The 17317-nt window shown below is 49.4% G+C and overlaps 7 protein-coding genes across 7 annotated transcripts; 3 read left to right on the top strand and 4 right to left on the bottom strand.

Moving 5' to 3' along the window:
- Positions 1-800: 800 nt before the first annotated feature.
- On the bottom strand, positions 801-1190 carry LOC136003063 (histone H2A). The gene has a single exon (XM_065658352.1). The coding sequence runs from the start codon at positions 1188-1190 to the stop codon at positions 801-803; it is 390 nt and encodes a 129-aa protein (XP_065514424.1).
- Positions 1191-2023: 833 nt separating this feature from the next.
- On the bottom strand, positions 2024-2434 carry LOC136003053 (histone H3). Its single transcript, XM_065658341.1, has one exon. The coding sequence runs from the start codon at positions 2432-2434 to the stop codon at positions 2024-2026; it is 411 nt and encodes a 136-aa protein (XP_065514413.1).
- A 1358-nt stretch (positions 2435-3792) lies between these two features.
- LOC136003062 (histone H2A) lies at positions 3793-4182 on the top strand. The gene has a single exon (XM_065658351.1). It carries the CDS (start codon positions 3793-3795, stop codon positions 4180-4182), a length of 390 nt encoding a protein of 129 aa, XP_065514423.1.
- A 1075-nt stretch (positions 4183-5257) lies between these two features.
- Positions 5258-5588, bottom strand: LOC136003078 (histone H4). Its single transcript, XM_065658367.1, has one exon. It carries the CDS (start codon positions 5579-5581, stop codon positions 5270-5272), a length of 312 nt encoding a protein of 103 aa, XP_065514439.1. The 5' UTR covers positions 5582-5588; the 3' UTR covers positions 5258-5269.
- An 8189-nt stretch (positions 5589-13777) lies between these two features.
- Positions 13778-15326, top strand: LOC136003048 (histone H1.01). Its single transcript, XM_065658333.1, has one exon. It carries the CDS (start codon positions 13799-13801, stop codon positions 14456-14458), a length of 660 nt encoding a protein of 219 aa, XP_065514405.1. The 5' UTR covers positions 13778-13798; the 3' UTR covers positions 14459-15326.
- A 35-nt stretch (positions 15327-15361) lies between these two features.
- Positions 15362-15971, bottom strand: LOC136003060 (histone H2A-IV). Its single transcript, XM_065658349.1, has one exon. The coding sequence runs from the start codon at positions 15866-15868 to the stop codon at positions 15479-15481; it is 390 nt and encodes a 129-aa protein (XP_065514421.1). The 5' UTR covers positions 15869-15971; the 3' UTR covers positions 15362-15478.
- On the top strand, positions 15841-16948 carry LOC136003066 (histone H2B 1/2/3/4/6). Its single transcript, XM_065658356.1, has one exon. It carries the CDS (start codon positions 16228-16230, stop codon positions 16606-16608), a length of 381 nt encoding a protein of 126 aa, XP_065514428.1. The 5' UTR covers positions 15841-16227; the 3' UTR covers positions 16609-16948.
- Positions 16949-17317: the final 369 nt, after the last annotated feature.

Genomic DNA, 17317 nt, shown 5'->3' with positions numbered 1-17317 from the left:
GCCTTCTGCCCTGCAAGGCGAGCAGCGTGCCACTCTGACTTCCTGGGGCATTAACCGATGCCAAGTAGCGCCAGAAGGTGCTGGGGCCTGAAGGGCAAGCCTACTTAGCGGCTTTAGAGAAAAAAAACGGTCCCTCTGCCCCAACAGAATAAAAAGGAAAAATGCCAAAGCCGACCCCGTCTCGCTGAGGTCTCTACCGCAGCGCGGCGGGTCCTCCCTTTCCTCCTGCCCGCTCGTAACTGCAGGGGAAAAAGGGCAGTGACCACGCAGGGGTCGCTTTAGCCGGTAGGGTGTGGAAGGGGCCTCCTCGTTCTTGCGCGGGAGGGGCTGGTGGCCTCTGCAGGCAGGCCGATTCTCTGTCGGCAAGCGGGTTAAGCGCCCTTGTTCTTTCAAGAAGGCCGCGATAGTGACGATTGGCTTCAGGCCAGCCCGCGCTCGGTGGAGCCCACGTTCCAATCCACGGGCGCTCGCGACAGTAACACCAAGCCCCACCCCACCACTCGACTGGGAGAGCAGACCAGTGCTCTGCCCGCCGAGGCAGAAGTGCAGGCCCCACAAGGAAAACGCTCGTTTCACGGTGAGCACCTGAACTCCCCAGCATAACCGGGCCGGGCCGGCCACAGAGGGGAAGACCCCGCCCTCCAGCGAGCCAATCCTCCCCCCGCAGGACAAACGGACGCACAGCCGCCCACCTTGCTACTCACTCAGTAGCATTTCAAGCTCCTTCTCGAGACTGTGGGTGGCTCTGAAAAGAGCCTTTGGGTTTTGCTTCTGTGCTCCGGTGCTTCTCCGAGGTTGTCTTACTTGCTTTTAGCCTTGTGGCTGTCGGTCTTCTTGGGCAGCAGCACAGCCTGGATGTTGGGCAGCACCCCACCCTGCGCGATGGTCACCTTGCCCAGCAGCTTGTTGAGCTCCTCGTCGTTGCGGATGGCCAGCTGCAGGTGGCGGGGGATGATGCGCGTCTTCTTGTTGTCGCGGGCCGCGTTGCCCGCCAGCTCCAGGATCTCGGCCGTCAAGTACTCCAGCACGGCCGCCAGGTAGACCGGGGCGCCGGCGCCCACCCGCTCCGCGTAGTTGCCCTTGCGCAGCAGCCGGTGCACGCGGCCCACGGGGAACTGCAGCCCGGCCCGCGACGAGCGCGACTTGGCCTTGGCCCGCGCCTTCCCGCCCTGCTTCCCGCGGCCGGACATGTTCACTCTGTCGCTCGCTGCCTAGCCCCCACTGCTACGCCACCAGCAACAGGCGGATTACCCGCGCCCTCAGGCCCCGCTCTTATATCTCTTCCCTTTGCGCGGCCGGCGCCTCCTGATAGGCCGAGGCGCCTGTCGGGGAACGCGAACCCAATGGCGGAGCGAATCTCGTTCTGACCAATAGCGAGGGGGGAAGCTTTGAAAGGCCTCCGCGCGCGCTCTCGAGTCCGCCAATGACGAAGCGGGACGGGCGGGTTTCAGCAGCCGGCTCCGCCCGGACGGAACGGTCGCTGCCGCCGCAGCCCGGACCCTCTGGGCCGCGCCGCCGCACAGTTATTCCTATCTTATTTAGTTTTTTACTTCAAGCAGCCGGGTCAGCAAAGCGTGTCTTGGGAGCGCGGAGCTGAGGAGGTAGACAGACAGAGAGGAAAAAAGAGACAGCGTGCGTGCGTGAGGGGGAGCAGAATCGTGGGGGTTAGCGGTAGAGGGGGAAAGGTAGCACAACTCTCACCATCATGCCAAAGCTTTCCTAACTTCCAAAACTGTACACCTTTCCTTGCACTGCATATTGCCGCAGCTAGCACCCTCCTGGGCCACCCCATAATCCCCCTCAATCCATACTGAGGAACACTATTTGATAACAGCCTTGACAATCACCGGCTGATTGTATTGACAACTTTAGTTACAGTTTTTCAAGACTTTACGCATGATTCAAGTAAATTTTTAATATATTCTGTGTCACAGCCCTTTTTATTGCGCAGGTAGTGGCTCTTAAAAGAGCCTTTTTTGTTAAAATATTTTTTCAATGTAGATGGTAATATTGTAAACCAAGTTCATGCACGTTCACCGCGGATGCGGCGGGCCAGCTGGATGTCCTTGGGCATGATGGTGACGCGCTTGGCGTGGATGGCACACAGGTTGGTGTCCTCGAACAGCCCCACCAGGTAGGCCTCGCTGGCCTCCTGCAGCGCCATGACGGCCGAGCTCTGGAAGCGCAGGTCGGTCTTGAAGTCCTGCGCGATCTCGCGCACCAGGCGCTGGAAGGGCAGCTTGCGGATCAGCAGCTCCGTCGACTTCTGGTAGCGCCGGATCTCGCGCAGCGCCACCGTGCCGGGCCGGTAGCGGTGCGGCTTCTTGACGCCGCCGGTGGCCGGCGCGCTCTTGCGGGCAGCCTTGGTGGCCAGCTGCTTGCGGGGCGCCTTCCCGCCGGTTGATTTACGCGCCGTCTGCTTCGTGCGCGCCATGTCTTAGAAACACTGCTGAAGCAGTAAGTATGAAGACGACTGACACCCTGCGTATGGTCGAGGAGTATATATAGCACTGGTCCCTTCCCTGATAGGCGGATGAGTAAAAACTGATTCTCATTGGTGGAATCAAACAATGAAAGTCCCGCCACTGGCTGACAGAGCCTGAATTTCTCCGCTTTTGTTCTTGCTTTTTCCTGTGTGCAGGCTAAAAAAACCCCCGGTTTTTAACACCGTATTTTTCAGGTTTTTGTCTGTCGTTCATATAGTAGTGATTTAAAAATTTTCTAGGCATTTTAGTGAGTTAGTCATTAGAGCTTTCTTTCACTGTGCTTTTTTTCCTCTATGGATATTTCCATGCAGAGCTAAAATTTCTCTGAAATCTATAGGAATCATTACTATAATACGTTGAAATACTACTGAAACAGATAGTACATAAGATCACAACAGAAGGGAAGGAAGACGGCACTTTAAAAAAAATACTATTATAGAAACAATACTAAAAGCTGCGATATTGGACTCAAAGAATCCTTTTAGTCTGTATTAATGTAAGGTAAATATATAAACTGTACTAACGAAGCAAGGTTCGGATTATGAGAATAGGAATCAAAGTCTGTAGCTGAAATTTTGAATATAATCAGGTCATGAGTGTAGAACCCGTGTTCAATTAGTGTCCCCCACTATGCATTTGGGCAAGGGTATGTGATGGCATGACAAAAGGGAGCGACCTGTGGTGGCTTTACAGTCTTGAAAGGTCAGAAATCTTTGGGGTGACCTGCTGCTAGAAAGAGGTGAAATTGGCCCCTGCGGAAAAAAAAAGCCAAGCTTGAACTGACGGGGACTGACCTTTGACTGACCTTTCCCCCTCTACCGCTAACCCCCCGCGATTCTGCTCCCCCTCACGCACGCACGCACGCTGTCTCTTTTTTCCTCTCTGTCTGTCTACCTCCTCAGCTCCGCGCTCCCAAGACGCGCTTTGCTGACCCGGCTGCTTGAAATAAAAAAACTAAATAAGATAGGAACAACTGTGCGGCGGCGCGGCCCAGAGGGTCCGGGCTGCGGCGGCAGCGACCGTTCCGTCCGGGCGGAGCCGGCTGCTGAAACCCGCCCGTCCCGCTTCGTCATTGGCGGACTCGAGAGCGCGCGCGGAGGCCTTTCAAAGCTTCCCCCCTCGCTATTGGTCAGAACGAGATTCGCTCCGCCATTGGGTTCGCGTTCCCCGACAGGCGCCTCGGCCTATCAGGAGGCGCCGGCCGCGCAAAGGGAAGAGATATAAGAGCGGGGCCTGAGGGCGCGGGTAATCCGCCTGTTGCTGGTGGCGTAGCAGTGGGGGCTAGGCAGCGAGCGACAGAGTGAACATGTCCGGCCGCGGGAAGCAGGGCGGGAAGGCGCGGGCCAAGGCCAAGTCGCGCTCGTCGCGGGCCGGGCTGCAGTTCCCCGTGGGCCGCGTGCACCGGCTGCTGCGCAAGGGCAACTACGCGGAGCGGGTGGGCGCCGGCGCCCCGGTCTACCTGGCGGCCGTGCTGGAGTACTTGACGGCCGAGATCCTGGAGCTGGCGGGCAACGCGGCCCGCGACAACAAGAAGACGCGCATCATCCCCCGCCACCTGCAGCTGGCCATCCGCAACGACGAGGAGCTCAACAAGCTGCTGGGCAAGGTGACCATCGCGCAGGGTGGGGTGCTGCCCAACATCCAGGCTGTGCTGCTGCCCAAGAAGACCGACAGCCACAAGGCTAAAAGCAAGTAAGACAACCTCGGAGAAGCACCGGAGCACAGAAGCAAAACCCAAAGGCTCTTTTCAGAGCCACCCACAGTCTCGAGAAGGAGCTTGAAATGCTACTGAGTGAGTAGCAAGGTGGGCGGCTGTGCGTCCGTTTGTCCTGCGGGGGGAGGATTGGCTCGCTGGAGGGCGGGGTCTTCCCCTCTGTGGCCGGCCCGGCCCGGTTATGCTGGGGAGTTCAGGTGCTCACCGTGAAACGAGCGTTTTCCTTGTGGGGCCTGCACTTCTGCCTCGGCGGGCAGAGCACTGGTCTGCTCTCCCAGTCGAGTGGTGGGGTGGGGCTTGGTGTTACTGTCGCGAGCGCCCGTGGATTGGAACGTGGGCTCCACCGAGCGCGGGCTGGCCTGAAGCCAATCGTCACTATCGCGGCCTTCTTGAAAGAACAAGGGCGCTTAACCCGCTTGCCGACAGAGAATCGGCCTGCCTGCAGAGGCCACCAGCCCCTCCCGCGCAAGAACGAGGAGGCCCCTTCCACACCCCACCGTCTAAAGCGACCCCTGCGTGGTCACTGCCCTTTTTCCCCTGCAGTTACGAGCGGGCAGGAGGAAAGGGAGGACCCGCCGCGCTGCGGTAGAGACCTCAGCGAGACGGGGTCGGCTTTGGCATTTTTCCTTTTTATTCTGTTGGGGCAGAGGGACCGTTTTTTTTCTCTAAAGCCGCTAAGTAGGCTTGCCCTTCAGGCCCCAGCACCTTCTGGCGCTACTTGGCATCGGTTAATGCCCCAGGAAGTCAGAGTGGCACGCTGCTCGCCTTGCAGGGCAGAAGGCTGCAGCAAGCTGTTCCGAAAGTAGCTATCAAAAGGAGACAGCACAAGAGCTAAGAAGGCTAACGATGCAGCAGCAGAGCGCTGAAGAAGCGTGCCGAACCAAACTGCAAGGCCACGCAGGCCAACTGCACCTAAGCAAGAAAAACGGGTGTGGTGGGGGAAAAGAGAAAGAAAAGGTTTGATTGAAAACGATCTGAACAAAAACCACGACACAGCTCCTTTAAAGACAAAAGTGGGTGGCTCTTAAAAGAGCCTTTGTTTCTCGAGATGGTATGGGAGCAAAAAGCTTTAGCCGCCGAAGCCGTAGAGAGTGCGGCCCTGGCGCTTGAGAGCATAGACCACATCCATAGCCGTGACTGTCTTCCTCTTGGCGTGCTCGGTGTAGGTGACAGCGTCGCGGATGACGTTCTCCAGGAACACCTTCAGCACACCGCGAGTCTCCTCGTAGATGAGCCCCGAGATGCGCTTGACGCCGCCGCGCCGAGCCAGGCGGCGGATGGCCGGCTTGGTGATGCCCTGGATGTTGTCCCGCAGCACCTTGCGGTGGCGCTTGGCGCCCCCCTTGCCGAGCCCCTTGCCGCCCTTGCCTCTGCCAGACATCCCTCTAGTTGTGTCTGTTCACAAATATGAAGCGCTGCCGCCCGCGCCGCGGCCTTTATGGCGAGAGGTCCGACCTGATTGGGAGCAGGGGCGGGCACGGCTGGCGAGGGCGGAGCCTGCGCCTCCAGCCCCCTCCGCGGGCGCGGCCAGGCGGGGCCTTCGCTTTTCCGCGCTCTCGGGCTCCTCCCCGGGTCCTCGCCCGGTTTCGCCGCGCCAGTCCCCGCCTCCGCTTCGGCCTCCGCCTCGCTCGCCTTCTCCCAGCCCCGGTTCCGCTGAAGCGCCGTTTTCCGGCCTCTTCGCCTCCGGGCGGGGCGGCGGCGCACAGACCTTCCTTTTCGGAGGGGCTGAGCTCCCTCCTGTGCAGGGAGCTGGCGGCCTTGAGGCCTCTGCGGCCCCTAGTTAAGGTCGTGCTGACCGTGTCTCCTTAGTTCTGAGCTCCCATCGCAAGGGCTCCGTGGTCGTATTGAGAACCGTCTGCTGAATGTAAGGACTGGCAGGTCACCTTCATGTCCTCATGCTCATATTTGGCCCGTGCTGTGAAGCATCAGGAAAATCAGGTCTATGGCTCAGCCTCTTATAATTTGTCACGCTAAAGCCATATCCTAAAGCATGAAAAATTATAGATGTTATGTCCGGATAAAACAATCAATAAAAAGACAGGAGAAAAAGCCATTCAAGGCTTTCCAGTTCAAAGATATCCCCTCTGACTCAATGAGTCCCTGGCCTACAAATCACTAAGACCTAAGAGATCACTTTGAGACATCAGTTATTGTTCTTATGCTCTTTTTTGCTGGCTTCAGTTACCGATAGGATATTGACCCAGGCGGAAGTTTCCTGTGAGTTACTCAGTTCTTTCAGTATCATGGTCATATGTCTCTGCCCAGAAAACAATTCAAAGGGCAGCACCATCTCAGGGCTGTCCTACTCATATTGCCCATACATTTCTCCCCACTCTGGATGCATGGTGTTATTCCTAATGGCAGAAACAAGTTCTGATAGTGCATTCTGTATTCTTCCTCTCTCTTCTTCCAGATTTATGGCTTGTGTGTCCCTGATTCTGGCCCAATAGAGCTAGTGTCTCTTTCAACATTTAAAAGATCATAACCAGGTGACCCTGCTGCCCTGGGAAAAGGTGACAAAAACCAAAACAAACCAGAAGAGAACAGAACAAAACAAAAATTAACAAACAAACAAACAAAAACCAAACCAAAACAATAAACTCCCACAAACCAAAAAATCATATGCAAACAAAACAGCAACCTAAAGAAAACCCCCAGAGCTAAGACCATTCACTCTGTTAGGGTAATAAGCACCTTTTCCTCCACTTAGGTTTTGGTTCCTTTTTTTTCTTTTTCTTTTTTTTTTTTTCCCCCCCCCAGGGTAGATTTTTATATAAATGAGCATGCATTAGATCTCCAAAGTTGTTACCAGTATTACACAAATGATTACCTTATTGATCAGCAGGCCCTTTTCTCAACAGCTTTAGGTAATTTGGTCTATAAGGTTTCTTTAATGCATCTCCTATTGGAGTTTGGGTAAACCAAAAACTGCAGCTGTTTTCTCTACCTACCACCCCTGTACAGCTGGGCACAGGCTGATCCCTGCTCCTAGCTGTTCAGTGCTGGTTTTGTGGGCTAGTTTTGTTAACCATACAATTAAACATAGGATATTACAAACTACTAACCTCAAACAGTACACAAAAGTTGAACTTGTTATTCTACTTCTTATTTTATGCATGAATGAACCAAAAGTTGGTTCCATTTTCCGTGTCCAAAATAGAAAAAAAAAAGTATGCCAGGAGGACAAAGATTTAGACTTAATGCACTTACTATGGAAGCCAGTCCTTCTTTCTGGGATCAGATCATAAAAGGCAAGTTGCAGGCAAAATAGGTGAAATATATTCTTGAATGTGCCCACACTGTATAAGCATAATCTCATGAGCCTGTGAAGCCAGACTCCTGATTTCCTACCTGTCTGATAGCAGGAGTGCTGAGTGACTGGCCTCATTTGTATATTGTGGGGAAATCCAGGCACCAGACAGCCCTTCCAGTGCCCCTGGCAGTCTGGATGACATCCTAACCTGGGACAGTGCTGCTCTGGCACTAGTCCATGGACTGCACAGCTGTAAAGCATGTACCATAAAAAACATAAGCTGCAGCACAGCACTCGTATAGACTGAACAACTCTTCAAAAGCTTTTTTTCTCCCTTTTATGAGAAGACAGCTATCTTATATTGCTGGCAACCCAGAGGTATCTTGACATACTCCTGCTCTAGAAAGATGGCACAGTCTTATCTGGGGCCAGTATCTGCTTCACCCCCACATCTCTGAGGATAACCGGCAAGGCAGCATCACCTAGTGAGAGCACCTTCACATGGGGTATGACACAGTGCTTTGGCTCTCAGCGATGGCAGAAGTCCAGCCAACACAGTGTCTGGGTGCCACCATCACTGTTGTGCTGGTTTGACTGAAAACTAGTTAATTTTCCTTCATGCAGTTAGAAACCTTTCATTGGCATAGCTGTCACGGTCATTGTCTGGATTTAGTTTGAGAACAAGACGACAACACTCTGTGACAGAATTAAAGTTTTTAATTGTTGCTGTCTGGGAGCCAAAGACTTTCTGAACTCTCTGCCCACAAGTATGAGGCAGCTAGGAAGGGTGACATAGATGGGGCAGACCTTGACTGACATCCAGGTTGATCAGTAAAAATATTCCATGCCATTAGTGTCATGCTTCATATTTAAGGAGAGTTGGGATCTTCTGGGTAGGTGGCAGTCAGGAGGGAGTTGGGATGGACTGGGACGGAAACCTGTTCTGGTTCTCCTTCTGCTTCATTTTGATAGAGTTCTGTTCAGGAGTGTCTTTAGTTTGGCCTTTTGCCATCCTGCCATTTGCAGAAGCCTGTAGGCCTTTCTGCCTTTTTCTCTCTTCTCTCTCTGGGATCAGCTGTTCAGGACCAGGGTGCTGCTTCCCAGACTGTCTGCTTGGTGTGGACGGATTTCATGAGGAATTGCATTAAGTGTATTTTATTTTATGTTCTATTTATTATGATTTTTTTTTTTTTTTTAAATTAAACTGTGTTTCTCTCAGTCCACGAGTTTCTTCTTTTTTGATTCTCTCCCCTGCTTAGGCGTGAGGGGGAAGGAGACGTGAGCAAGCAGCTATCATGGTTTTGTTGGTAGCTTGGCTTAAAGAATGACAACTGCCTATGTGGTAAAAAAATGGGTTGCCTGCTAACCCAAATGTACCTGAAAGCCTGTCACATCAGCATCTGGGGTGTCACCAGCCAGGGAGATGGCGGATTGCAGACCAGCTGTGCATGCATTATGTGCCCAAGAACATTTTGTCCCTCTGTAGGTACCAAACATCATTCTGGCTGGACAGGGAGGGGACACATAGATTGGTCACATTGCTTGCTCCCTCTTACCAGCATTGACAGTGAGTGCCAGCACACAAATAGGAAGGGGTGGAGGGCAGAAAGCATGCAGAAGTGCCGGTGGGTTGTGAGAAGGAAGAGTGAGTTGCTCAGCATCACTCTGTGAGTTGCTCACTGGTCTGAGCAGCCAGGTTTCAGTGCTGACAGAGAGGTTGCTTTGAAAGGACAACATGGTGGCACCCCTCCTTAGTGGAATTCACTGTTAAACACAGGTGAAAGAGAGGCAGTATTGATTCAGGAGAAGATTATTTCTTCGGGGAGCCATGGCTGATAGACCTTCCGTTAACGTTGCCTACCTTTCATGGACAGTTTGTCTCAGGATGTGAGGTCCTCAACTGCTGGTTGATGACTGCATTCAAAGCATGCCAGAGTGGTCCAGAACACAGTTTGTGAAGTGCCTTAGGTTAGTTTTAGAAAACTAAAGTACTTTACAACACAGATAATTCTGTTCTTTGATATCTGACTGACAGCGAGGACATTTTCTTTGCCTGTCCATGAGAAAAGTGAGAATGTGTTAACCTTGTAAACTCCCATACAGTACAGAACAAAGTGCATCATTTTTTCCCTCATTAGCTGTTCTGGGAAGGTTTTTGGCCCCTTGCATTTTTGCCTTTTGTTTTTTTTTTCCTTGGGTTGGGTGGGTGTGTTTTTGTTCAGTTGGTTTTTGGGGTTTTGATGGTTGTTTTTTGTTTGTTGGGTTTTGTTTGTCTGTTTTGGGGTTTTTTTTGTTGGTTTGGTTTGGTTTGTTTGTTTGTTTTCTTTCCCAGGAAGGGTATCTTTCCCAGTGCCTCCAAGATACGGACAAATTCAGGTTTTGGACTATAGGTTTTCAATTCCCAAATGACATACCATGGCAATGATGAAGGGAGGCCACTACAGGTGCCCCAGCCCTTAACCAAGAGTACAGGGAGGAGTGTGCAACATTCCAGAAAGCTGAGTCTGGAGGGACAGTCATCTGTTGCCCTACCCTATTTGTCCTGTCCACCATAGATGCTTAGCCATACACTGGATTTAAAAGGCCTTGTGTGTCCTCGTTGCACTTTGGAGTCTTAACAACCGCAGCAGCAGCATTAGTACCATGTAGGCAGAGACTTGTTTGCTGAGCTGCAACCAGTTTGTAGTTTGGTAGGTACCACTTTAAAATTGCTTAGGTGAGAGATAAAAGCTGTTAAACTGTGCTGGCTGGTTTGATCACGAGTTATTATGTTCATAACTCGGATGAAGTCAGTGAGGGCAGGTAAGGTATGGGTGTAACACTGTAATAGAAGTGTAATCATGGTTGTGGGGACTATTTATACCTCTTTCCTGCAGAACATGTATGCAGGAGTGCAGCACAACATAAAGGCCCTCACCTAAATCTCTCTGGAAACTGCCACTGGAAGGAAGGACAGAGGCTGTGGTACAGAGGCATGTCAGCTGTACTTCCTCCAGCTGTCTAACAATGACTGAATATAGGACTCACCTACAGCAGGTAGAGCAGCCCATTAGCCACATTTGTGTGTCTAGCTCTCATGCTAATGCCTCCTAACAAAATTGCCTGAGAAGAACAACTACTGTGCTACCTTTCATTATTGCATACATATCCAAATATAACCCAGAGCTCATTTTCTTAGGAACAAGTACTGGCAACTCCTAAACCGGAGATGGGAATGTTTGACAGCTCTCAGATGCAGTGTCAGCCATTGGCTGTGGTTCATGTATCTCCTTGCATGTGCCAAGAGGTCTTAGTATAATAGATAACTTCAAAAGTTGGACACACCTGGGTACTGAAGGGAAGTGACTTGTACAGTTCAGATTGTAATCCTGTGCAGCTTTGTAATGTAGTGTGGCCTGCTGGGGTGCCCGTGAGGTAAGAAGGACTGAAGTCATTCAGATGTAGTAGACATAACCGTGACGTTCTCCCCAAAAGTATCTCTGGAGATTCTAGTGTCACTCTCCTCCTCTTTGAATGAATGATGAAGGCTACCTTCCTCCAGTCTCACTGAGAAAGTCAAACTGTATGTCAGAGTCTACAGGATTATTTAATTTTCTCATTTGCTCAGCTGAAGGTGAAACTGCCATTCCTGCCTTTTATATAATATCTCACTACTTTTTTTTTAGTCTGAGTACCTCTCTCCATTCCTCCTAACCTATCTGCTGTGACTTAAAATTGCCAAATGTACCTTAACTTTCCAAATTTTGTTCCTGCATATATTCCTTTCATGCAGAAAAGGGCACGTGTTCCAAGCAGCAATTCTACATTACTAAAGTTATGTCTTTGCTGCAAAGCCATTAAAAAAGAAATACCAGAGCTTCTCTCTGTGTCATGAAATTTCTGAAGTTGCTTCAGTTTATTTTAAGATAGTAAATGTTGGAGATCAGAAGCTGCTACACACATTATTAGTTGTCCCTCCTGTGAATGGGGAGAGGTGCAACTGCTGGGAGAAAAGCCAGGCAGACAACTGGAATGGTGACCATTTTAGCCACCTCAATTTCAGCCACAAATAAATGTGAATCAGCACTCTGTGAAGCCACAACTGAGGGCTGGAGTATTTAAATCTCCTCCAGTGAAGGTTACTGAAGTAAACATGTATGAGTTCAAAAAAACAAGAGTAGGCAACATGAATTTTCATTTTGCTGACATGGCACTCACGGTCTATGCTTTTCCTCTATGTGCTATGAAGTGTCCTGGTAGCTGCCAAATGCCACCTCCTCTCAATGCTGCTACTATGTAGTCAAGTCAATGGAAGGTCTCATTCATTAATCTACAAACACATATAGGATATAGGCTTCAAAAAAATATGTATTTATTTTACCTCAGTTTTGGTAACTTGTGAAAGTATATCTTCAATACCCACATCCACTGAAATATATTTCATTCCTCTATTGTTATTTTATGTTACATAACTTTTACAAATAAGACCCTGAAAGTCCCAATTTGATTAGTCCTTCTCGCAACTGTCTTCCTGTTGAGGCATTACAGAGCTCAGGTGCACTTTTTCTGCAACCTTTTTCGTTTTTTTTTTTTTCTAGGGTAGAGGTTAATTTTTTTCCTACATTGCTTTTATTCACAGTTTCATATTCACTATAACCCAATTTTACAGCAAACTAAAATGTTTTCAGGTTCTATACACACCTAGTATTTACAAAACAGCCATTGCAATAAAGCAAGGAGGTGAAAATAGGATTACACTTAGCTAAAACTGCCTATTCATATGATCTGAAATTGAGTTGCTAATATCTTCTTAAATTATGTGTTCATATTATATGTTATATTTGGTTATATCAAAGGAAATCAGAGGGCAGGGCTAAAGTGTAGTCTTTGTGATTCTTAAATAACTTCAAAAGACAATGGATAAAACACCATTATAAAATACTCTTATACTCAGGTACAGATTAATGAGATACTTATTTCAGAGCTCTGCTCTGTTTAGCATATTACATCATCTTCCAGAAGATATCAATATTGATTGAATGCTTCCTGGTTCTTCAGGAACGGCCTATGGCCTACCTCTCCCCTTGTTAAAACTCGGGTTATCACAAAGCCCGTTTCTGTCCCGAAAGCATTTCCTCATTTCAGTAATACCTGCAAAATGCATAAGGAAGACTTAGGTGGATTACATTTAGAGTGGGAAGAGGATGCAGAATTTGCTTTAGATAATGAACCTTTGAGTAGATATACTGTGTGACATAAACCAAACAAATAACAACAAAAAAAAACCCCACCAAAACCAAACAATAATATGTTTTTAAGTTCTACTACCATAGAGAAAATACATAATGAAATAATACTCTCTGGGTAGTAAAAGCATAACTACTAAACTGCTATGCTAGCCCTTGCACATTTTAACTTACTTAAGATGCAAAGATAATTTCAGTAAATATCACCAGAAGTTTAGGATGTTCCTTTCTTTTATGAAGCTGCAGTTTTGTAATATCAGATGTCTAATAAATGTTTACTTGAAATTGAAATGTAACATGAAAAGCAAATAGCTTGATTTACTTAATAATTGGAACAGATATTCACATGGAAAACAAACAAAAGAAAGAAAACACCAAACACATGGTAGCAGAGGAAGTTTGCCTCCCTTCTACTGAAATTCCAGGAAGACTAAATAAAACAACTGTATGTTCATAAATCTCCAGATATCAATAAATTGCTTATGACAATATAATAGGTGCAATAGGATGTTGTACGAGACACAATTTCACTAGACTTTAGCGTTTTAGGAGGTAAAACACATGGTCAAAGGAACCGGTTCTTAATCCATATTCAGAGCTGAAAGAGGAGTTTGTGTTACTTCCTCCTCTTCAAAATCAATTTAAACTGTCAAAATAGCTTTAAACCGGCAGATTTCGACTTCGACCCCGAGAAAACCCTCTAAAGAATCAGAGTGAGGCGTTGCTGTAACATTTATGTCAAAAGGAAATTTTTAATTTGCAAGGAAAAACAAAAGTTTCTCTCTTCAGAGGTCTCTCAAGCAGCAGCACACGGGATTTATCGCTTCTCCTTTAACTCAGCTCGCGTGTTTGCGGCTGGAAACTCTCCCGAACGCAAGTACCTGCTCTTCTTCTCCCTCACCGGGGAAATGGGGCGATTTCGTGGCAGAAATTCCGGGGAAAATACACTTTTGTTAGTCCAAAGAAACACAAATCGAGCACACCGAAGGGCTCCCCGGCCGTGCAGCGGGGCGGGCTCTGCAACGCACCAATCACCGCGCGGCTCCTCTCTAAAAATACGAGCATCTGACCCGCGCCAGCCCAATTGTCTTCGTCTGCTCTGCAGAGAACGTTGCTTGCGATGTCGGAGACCGCTCCCGCCGCCGCCCCCGATGCGCCCGCACCCGCTGCCAAGGCCGCCGCCAAGAAGCCGAAGAAAGCGGCGGGCGGCTCCAGAGCCCGCAAGCCCGCGGGCCCCAGCGTCACCGAGCTGATCACCAAGGCCGTGTCCGCCTCCAAGGAGCGCAAGGGGCTCTCGCTCGCCGCGCTCAAGAAGGCGCTGGCCGCCGGCGGCTACGATGTGGAGAAGAACAACAGCCGCATCAAACTGGGACTTAAGAGCCTCGTTAGCAAGGGTACTCTGGTGCAGACCAAGGGCACCGGCGCCTCCGGTTCTTTTCGCCTGAACAAGAAGCCTGGAGAAGTGAAGGAAAAACCACCCAGGAAGCGGGCAGCTGCTGCCAAACCGAAGAAGCCTGCAGCTAAGAAGCCTGCCAGCGCAGCCAAAAAGCCCAAGAAAGCGGCAGCGGTGAAGAAGAGTCCCAAGAAAGCCAAGAAGCCGGCGGCCACCGCGGCCAAGAAAGCGGCTAAGGCTCCTAAGAAAGCAGCCAAAGCTGGCCGCCCCAAAAAGACAACGAAGAGCCCGGCCAAGGCAAAGACAGTGAAGCCCAAAGCAGCCAAGCCCAAGGCGGCCAAGCCCAAAGCAGCCAAGGCGAAGAAGGCAGCGCCCAAGAAGAAGTAAATTGTACCAGAAAGAAAAGGCCTTCTCTACCCATTTTGCTATTCAACGGCTCTTTTAAGAGCCACCCACACTTTCCCTAAAGGAGCTGAGGCACCGGGGTCGGCAGTAACCTTCAGCAAGGATCCAGTAATTCGTAAGTCGTCAGAGGTCAATTGTGTCTTTTGTCCCCTACGATTAACGAAAAAAAACCGCTAACGACCACAGTATAATGCGGTGGCTTTGGGGAAGTGTAGACTTTTACATATTTTTTTTTTTGGCGAGTAATTGGCTTGATTACCAGGAAGCAATGTTTTATAATAACGATTTGTTTAAAAAGCGGATGTTCTTTTTTTTAAGAATATATTTTGTTACAAAAGTAATGCAATTACCAGGCATGCTACTACTGAGCCATGTCTAATCTCTTGTGTTATTTCTCTTGTCTCCTTAAATGCTTTTATCTGTTTGGGGGAGGAGGGGTTTCCTTACTGACCCGAAAATAGCCCTGAGCTCTTGCATTCCTTTTGTTCACGATGAGAAAGAAAAGGATCTTAGTATTGAAAAGCCCGCCCTGACTAAGGATTGGCCAGCAGAGAGCTCGGCCCGCTACCCCTCCCCCCACCCCCCCCTTTCCCGAAGAGGATTGCGCTTTCAATCTCTGGTGCTGTTCCAGCCACTCTCAGAGAAGAAAAGTGCGGAAGAAGGGGCAGGGACGGAAGCTATCGCCGAAATACATTGTTACTGTTCCCATGTTCTCTGGCATAAGAGCTAAACAGAAAATATCCCATACCAGGAAGAACTTGCTTTGGGAGAACGTTTAGGCGCGACTTTGTGTTACGAAAACAGTGTCACTATCAGCACCAAACCAAAATTGCTGTTAATAAAAATGGAGGAAAAAAAAGACAAAACACTGGTTGAGTCATTCATATAAAGCAAGGTAACTGTAGTCTGGATGACTGAGCTCTCTTTATGATATCGTGGGTGGCTCTGAAAAGAGCCTTTGGATTGTTTTTCGGAGGAGACAACGTGCAACTTTTCCCTTGTTCACTTGGCTTTAGCCTTATGGCTGTCGGTCTTCTTGGGCAGCAGCACGGCCTGGATGTTGGGCAGCACCCCACCCTGCGCGATGGTCACCTTGCCCAGCAGCTTGTTGAGCTCCTCGTCGTTGCGGATGGCCAGCTGCAGGTGGCGGGGGATGATGCGCGTCTTCTTGTTGTCGCGGGCCGCGTTGCCCGCCAGCTCCAGGATCTCGGCCGTCAGGTACTCCAGCACGGCCGCCAGGTAGACCGGGGCGCCGGCGCCCACCCGCTCCGCGTAGTTGCCCTTGCGCAGCAGCCGGTGCACGCGGCCCACGGGGAACTGCAGCCCGGCCCGCGACGAGCGCGACTTGGCCTTGGCCCGCGCCTTCCCGCCCTGTTTCCCGCGGCCGGACATCCTTGCTTGCTTACTTGCTAGCTGGCTTCTAAGAGCAACTGGTATCAACGGTGAAACGCGCCGCCGCGCCTCAGCTATAGCGTCGCTTTCCAACCTCGCCCCTTCGCTGATAGGCTGAGAAGTAGGTCTCCTCCGGGCAGCCAATGAGGAGGTGAATCGAATTCTAACCAATAAAAACCGTCTACATGGGAGTTAGGCTGTAAAGTTGTGTTTTAACCAATGAAAGTAAGCAAAAGTAATTCTCCTCATTTGCATAAAGTGGCTATAAATTGGTCGCACACGGCTGCTCGCTCTCAGTTCGCGGCTTTACTGTTGTTTCTGTGATATTAAGAGTCCGTGAGAGGCGCGCTTTTCTTGCGATGCCTGAGCCGGCAAAGTCCGCCCCCGCGCCCAAGAAGGGCTCTAAGAAGGCGGTGACCAAGACGCAGAAGAAGGGCGACAAGAAGCGCAAGAAGAGCCGCAAGGAGAGCTACTCCATCTACGTGTACAAGGTGCTGAAGCAGGTGCACCCCGACACGGGCATCTCGTCCAAGGCCATGGGCATCATGAACTCCTTCGTCAACGACATCTTCGAGCGCATCGCCGGCGAGGCGTCGCGCCTGGCGCACTACAACAAGCGCTCCACCATCACGTCGCGGGAGATCCAGACGGCCGTGCGGCTGCTGCTGCCCGGCGAGCTGGCCAAGCACGCCGTCTCCGAGGGCACCAAGGCTGTCACCAAGTACACCAGCTCCAAGTAAATCCATGTTTGTAAGTTTTTTTTAACCCAAAGGCTCTTTTAAGAGCCACCCATCTCTTCATTAAAAGGGCTGTACAGTCCAACACCGAAGAAAACTTCAGTTTCTTAATGTTATTATTTCAATTATTTTTAATTCCTGTTTATGTTTAGTTTTGACAAAAAAGCAGTTCTCGTATTTTGCGTGCTGGGAAACACCTATTTTACTTGTGCAACATGACTAAATATTTTTATTGTGTTTTTTTTTTCTGGGTGAGTTAATTTATACTAAGAGCGTTGTTCTTTTGCGTTACATTACTATAAATTGTAAGTGCATTTATGTTTTAACTGTTGTAAATTAAAGGAAAAGGGGTTTCTGTAGTTTTCTAGTCTGGAAAGAATATTTTTACTAATGGAAACTTTTGTGTCTTGTAAATGCTGTAAGGACATCTACTTGATAGTGCTCTATTTTTTTTTTTTTTTTTTTTTTTTTTAGAAGTGAGAGGTATCTGCAATGCACTATACTAGAAAAAAAATGTATATAGTAACTAGGTAGATTTATCTTAATAAGCTGCTACCAATAGCCCAGTGATTAGTAAAACAAATCCTTTCTGAAAGTTATTTTTCTTCAGTGATTTGCCTAATAGTTCTACTGTGTGTGTGATTAGTACTACAGTATCTTGCATAGTTTCTATGACTGCTTTAGTTTAAGTAGAGAAAATTGCCCCTGTAAC

Source organism: Caloenas nicobarica, chromosome 1 (assembly GCF_036013445.1).
Source record: "Caloenas nicobarica isolate bCalNic1 chromosome 1, bCalNic1.hap1, whole genome shotgun sequence".
Classification (NCBI taxonomy): Eukaryota; Metazoa; Chordata; class Aves; order Columbiformes; family Columbidae; genus Caloenas; species Caloenas nicobarica.
Note: the sequence above shows the minus strand (reverse complement) of the source record. Positions and strands in the feature narration are given on the sequence as shown.